Source organism: Otolemur garnettii, unplaced genomic scaffold, assembly GCF_000181295.1.
Source record: "Otolemur garnettii isolate 467f Iridium unplaced genomic scaffold, OtoGar3 scaffold00118, whole genome shotgun sequence".
Classification (NCBI taxonomy): domain Eukaryota; kingdom Metazoa; phylum Chordata; class Mammalia; order Primates; family Galagidae; genus Otolemur; species Otolemur garnettii.
This window is the reverse complement of record NW_003852513.1, coordinates 2,416,635-2,422,352: the sequence shown is the minus strand read 5'-3', so window position 1 is coordinate 2,422,352 and position 5,718 is coordinate 2,416,635. Positions and strand designations below refer to the sequence as shown.

Genomic DNA, 5,718 nt, shown 5'->3' with positions numbered 1-5,718 from the left:
AGGAAATGATTTTTAAAGGTGGTAACCTTATGATCTGAAAGAGCTGCCCATTGGAGTTTTGTTCTAATAGGATCTGGTGTCTAGGTTCTGTTGTGGGAAATAGATTAAATGTGAATATTCTTTTCTTGAATCGTACCTATTGTAAGCAGAAGTAGACTTTAATTTGTGCATTTTACATGGAAGAATGTGTGTGATAGTTGTTATGACATGGTCACATGGCTCTTAGAAAACGATTATCACTCTGCCACTTTTGGGGGTGGCACTTACATGTTGGTGCCTCTCTACTGTGTGTCCTTACTGCCCACCAGCTTGTGAGGGCTTTACTGGAGAAACACATCTCTACTCTGCGAGTGCATGAGACCTGGGGGAGCTCCCTTCTCGCCATGGGACTGTGGCCGGATTCTGTTCCTTCGGCTCTCTTTGCTACTGAAGATTCCCATCTCTCCGTAGTCCGGACTGATGGACAGATCTTAGCATATTGCCTCAACAGGATGAGCCTGAGAACTGCCAGCTGGGCAAGGTCAGTGCAGGGCTCAGTGCGTGGGTCTCTCTGGCTCCTCGGCTAGGTTTTGCTCTTTGTGGAAATGGCCTTGACTCGGCATGTTCACTCAGAGCATTGTGTGGCCTTTTATTCTCCCGCTGTCCTTGTGTTGTTACTCATTGTGATGATGCCCCCTTTTATTTATTAGGTTTGTTTTAATTGTCATCCTTTGTGGGAGACTCATCTTTTACCTCCTTACACCTTTGGTCCAATATTTGTAGAATAATTTCCTCAGTTCTTTGAAATGTGAAATTAAGGTTATGTTAGTACTGACTTTGCCCATTCCCATGAATTCCAGGAGTCAGCCCCTTACTTTGGAAGATTTACGGAAAATCATGCAGTCTTCCAGCCCTGACAACCTGAAATTCAGTGCAGTCGAACTGGATACTTACTGGGTTGATGAACCCGATGTTTTGGCCATGGCTGTTAAATTGCTTATAGAAAGAGCAACTAACCAAGATTGGATGCTCAGAGTTAAATGGCTTTACCATTTAGCCAAGAACATACCGAAGGGGCTTGGTGAGTAGAAAAGCTTAATTTGTCCAGTGACTGGATTTATATGCACTTAGTTCAGTGTTTTAGCACGCTTTGTTATTCTGTGACTACGCTGGTAAAATGATAGCTGAGAGGCCTCCTACAAAGAAATGAGGGAGCAAGTCTGCCCTGAGATGTAGCACAAGAGAAACTTGGCTTCCTTTATAATCCCATAGCATTTCAGTATACGTCCTCCTTTCTATCAAATTTAAAAGGGAAATATATTATGTTACTTTTTAGTTTTGAACATCTTTTTTTTTTAACTCCTGTACAGCCATTTTATATGGGGAAAGTGTTGTCACTTTTGATAAATTTCCCCGAAAGGTGCATAGACTCTGATCTTCATTGCAGTTCTGCAAAGTGTCATGTTTAGATTTGTCCTAGGTGTCCTTGGGGATTGGTTCCAGGATCCCTTGGGAATACCAACATAGTTGTATGTTAAAACCCCATTTATGAAAAAGCATATTATTTGCATATAACCTATGTAATGTGTCCTCCTGTATACTTAAAATTAACTCTAGATTACTTATACTACCTAATACAGTGTAAATGCTGTATACACACAGATAGTTGTTATATTCCCTTATTTCTTATTTGTATTTTATTTTTTAATTTTTTTCAAATTTTTGATTTTTTTTTTTGAGACAGTCTCACTATGTCGCCCTGGGTTATGGCTCACAGCAACCTCAAACTTCTGGGCTTAAGTGATTCTCTTGCCTCAGTCTCCCAAGTTAGCTGGGACTACAGGCGCCCACTACAATGCCTAGCCCTATTTTGGTTGTAGTTATCTTTGTTGTTTGGCAGGCCCGGATGGATTCAAACCTGCTAGCTCCTGTGTATGTATGTGGCTGGCGCCCTAGCTGCTGAGCTACAGGCACTGGGCCAGATTTTTGATTATTTTTGGTGTGACCTTGGGTATGGAGACCTAACTATACTTTCTTTATACTTTTTTCATTTAAGAGGTAGAAAAGCAGCAGTAACATCACCTGAGTTGTAAAGTACCCTGCATGGGATTTGTTGGTAGAAATTAATTAGTGATTGAGTTTACAAGAACCTTTCTGTGCTGCAAGAACTTGTAGATAAGCCAACGAATGTGTGTGTTGTTCTGTGGTACATGGTGGTGATCTGTGTAAATAGGTATAGAGGAAGTTTGTTTCAATATTTTTCTCTGCTTTGTCCTATGTGATAGCCACTAGCCAGCCATAGAAAACTACTAAAATTATAAATTAGTTAAAAAGTAAACACAACCTAAAATCTGCTCCTTTAGTTGCAGTAGGCAATTTCCAGCTCTCTCTCATGTGAAGAGCAGCTTCTCTGACTGACAGTGCAGCTGTGGAGCATTTTTAGGAAGCGAGAAGTCTGCTTGGGCAGCACTGTCTCAGATTCTGACACTGGCTTCTCCTTTCTCACAGAGGCGATACAGATTCATCTGGAAGCCAGTGCTGCGTCTCTTAAGAAGTTTTACTCAAGTTCCCTCTCAGCTGGGGTCAGTAACGTTATCAAACTAGTACAACCAAATACTACAGGTATGCACTTAAGTCATTTTTTATTTCTAACCCTCCGGATTATTGTGGAATCTTGTCTTGTTGAGTTCATGAGAAATAGATTTACCAGAGCTCCCAGTACAACACTTTTCTTTTAGAATACTTATGTTAGATAGGAGCAAATGTTCCTTCTTTATTTGAAACTATCCATTTATCCTGCAGCTTCTTTTATTTATTTATTTATTTATTTTGCAGTTTTTGGCCGGGGCTGGGTTTGAACCTGCCACGTCCGGCATATGGGGCCCACACCCTACTCCTTTGAGCCACAGGCGCTGCCCTCCTCCAGCTTCTTAAAGGGACTGAGGAACAGTATAAAGACTTTGTTCATAGACTGGACTGTTGGTTTTGTTTTTTTTTTTTTTGAGACAGAGCCTCAAGCTGTCCTCCTGGGCAGAGTGCTGTGGCATTACAGCTCACAGCAACCTCCAACTCCTGGGCTCAAGCGAGTCTCCTGCCTCTGCCTCCCAAGTAGCTGGGACCACAGGTGCCCGCCACAACACCCGGCTATTTTTTGGTTGCAGCCGTCATTGTTGTTTGGCGGGTCCGGGCTAGGGATTCAAACCCGCCACCTTAGGTGTACGTGGCTGACTTTGCCGGCTGACCTTAGCCGGTTGAGCTATAGGCGCCGAGCCTGGACTGTTGGTTTTTAGCAGTATGTTCACTGCCTCTACCTATGTTTAAAAAAGAGAGGAATTAGCCTGTGAGGTCTCTTCCATTTTTAACATTCTGTTGTTTACTAGTCCTGTCGGGAGGAATGGTTTCAGACCATGAGATATTTAACTTTTAAAGGGAAAGCTACACAGCGTCAGTTACTTAAGAAAATACAAAACCTCAATGGTAAAAAATACAAGGTGGACATAAAGTTTGTGCACCCTGTACAAGTACGATAATGATAGAAGAAATAGACATCTAAGCTTATATATAGACATACATGTCACACACACACTATGGACACCACTCAGCTGTAAAAGGCAAGAAGTAATGTCTTCTGCAGCCACTCGGATGGTCCTGGAGACCACATTCATAAAGAAGCGTGTCAGGAATGGAGAAGCAGACACCACATGTTCTCACTAACAAGTGGGAGCAAAATGATAGGTACACAAGCACACGCTGATATAAAGAACATGGGAGACCAGGAATGAGGGAGATGGGAGGGGCTCGTGGATGGACCCTTCAGCTCTATGATGCAGTGAAGGTCAGGCCCTGTCCTTCAGGGCCTACCTACAGGCATGGTAGAAGCCCTGGCTCCAGCATTATGCAACGAATTTATGCAACGGAAACATTTGTACTGTTGTAATATTTTGAAATTTAAAATATTGTCAGGAGTTTTTTTTTTAAAGTAAGGAGTAAGAGGATGCCCTTAATTTCTTGAAACAGAAGAGTATAGTTATCTCTCTTGTCCAGCACCCATGGCAGCTGGTAGGTTTTGGATAAAAGTAGTTTCTGATTGTTTGAATGATTAAAAATAGGCCTAACTAATTCTATACCCCATACCATACCATAAACTTGATGATATTAACATTGAAATATACTAATTAAAAGCAAATTAAGACAAAGACAAACTTTATTTACTGTAACACTGTAACTAATGCTTTTCTTACTATATTATAGAACTGCTTTGTAAATGGCAGGGTAGAGTTTTAAATGGCAGTCAATACACTTCTCAAATACACTTCAATATTTTTTTAATTTCAAGTAACACACAATTAATTGTATTTAAAACTTACAGAAAACACATGACCTTGTAGTAATGTGCGAAGTCTCGGCTTACTGACAGGCTGTGCACTGAGCTGAACTGAGTGTTTTTTTGGCTGGGTTGCTTGAGTTCGGGATAATGGGGAGTTTACTGTTATCAAGTGATTGAACATAAGTATTAATATGAAAAATAGGGGCATTATCACAAAACCAGATTTTAATTTTTTCACTTCTATCTTGATTTTTTGCGACTCAAAATATCTCATTGGCCATTTGGTTTGGGAAAAATATGCTTAGTACTTTTGTATTAAATCATTCACTTTTTGTGCTCTAAAGGAGGAACTGCTGGAGAAGAAACCAAACAGTAGAGGAAACAGCAGTAGGAGGCTGTGGCCAAGCTGCCCACGGCAGGAACACGGCTGTAGAGCGGCATGTCCCACTCAGCCCGTGCCGCCTGTCCTGTGGAATGCATTAGCGCTACCTGGCTCTGACTTTCCTTACCATGGTGTGGTTTTTTTTTTTTTTTTTTCTTTGAGTCAGAGTCTCACTATGTTGCCCTCACAGCTCACTGCAACCTCAAACTCTTAGGCTTAAGAGATTCTCTTGCCTCAACCTCCTGAGTAGCTGGGACTTCAGGCGCCCACCACAATGCCTGGCTATATTTTGGTTGTAGTTGTCATTGTTTAGCAGGCCTGGGCTGGTCTCGAACCTGCCAGCCTTGGTGTATGTGGCCAATGTCTTGCTCACTGAGCTATGGGCACCAAACCGTGAAGTTTTTTTTTTTGAAATAGAGTCTCAATATGTCGCCCTTGATAGAGTGCTATGGCGTCATAGCTCACATCAACCTCAAACTCTTGGGTTTAAGTGATTCTTTTGTCCTCCCATGTAGCTGGGACTATAGGTGCCTGCCACAATGACCCGCTATCTTTTTGTTGTTGTTGTTGCAGTTGTCATTGTTATTTAGCAGGCCTGGGCTGGGTTTGAACCCGCCAGCCCCTAGTGTGGCCAGCACCCTAACCACTGAGCCACAGGTGCCGAGCCTGAGTTATTTTATTTTTTGAGACAGAATATCTCTCTGTCACTCTGTATAGAGTGCCGTGGCGACATTATAGCTCTCAGCAACCTCAAACTCTTAGGTTTAAGGGATTCTCTTGCCTCAACCTCCCATGTAGCTGGGACTATAGGCGCCTACCACAATGCCTGGCTATTTGTTGTTGTTGTTGTTGTTGCAGTTGTCATTGTCGTTTAGCTGGCCATCCCCAGTGTATGTGGCTGGCACCCTAATCCCTGAGCTATGGGCGCTGAGCCTTGAGTTGTTTTCTTATTAAAAGAAGATAAGGGCTCGGCGCCTATAGCTCAACCGGCTAAGGCGCCAGCCACGTACACCTAAGGTGGCGGGTTCGA

General features: G+C 42.4%; 1 protein-coding gene across 1 annotated transcript in view; it reads left to right on the top strand.

Annotated features, from left to right (window-relative positions):
• MDN1 (midasin AAA ATPase 1) overlaps positions 1 to 5,718 on the top strand; it is a 181,737-nt gene that overhangs the window by 110,813 nt on the left and 65,206 nt on the right. The window contains exons 48-50 of the mRNA XM_012809944.2: positions 309 to 520; positions 840 to 1,060; positions 2,488 to 2,601. Of these exons, the coding sequence (XP_012665398.1) occupies positions 309 to 520; positions 840 to 1,060; positions 2,488 to 2,601 (547 nt within the window). The remainder of the gene's footprint in view (positions 1 to 308; positions 521 to 839; positions 1,061 to 2,487; positions 2,602 to 5,718) is intronic.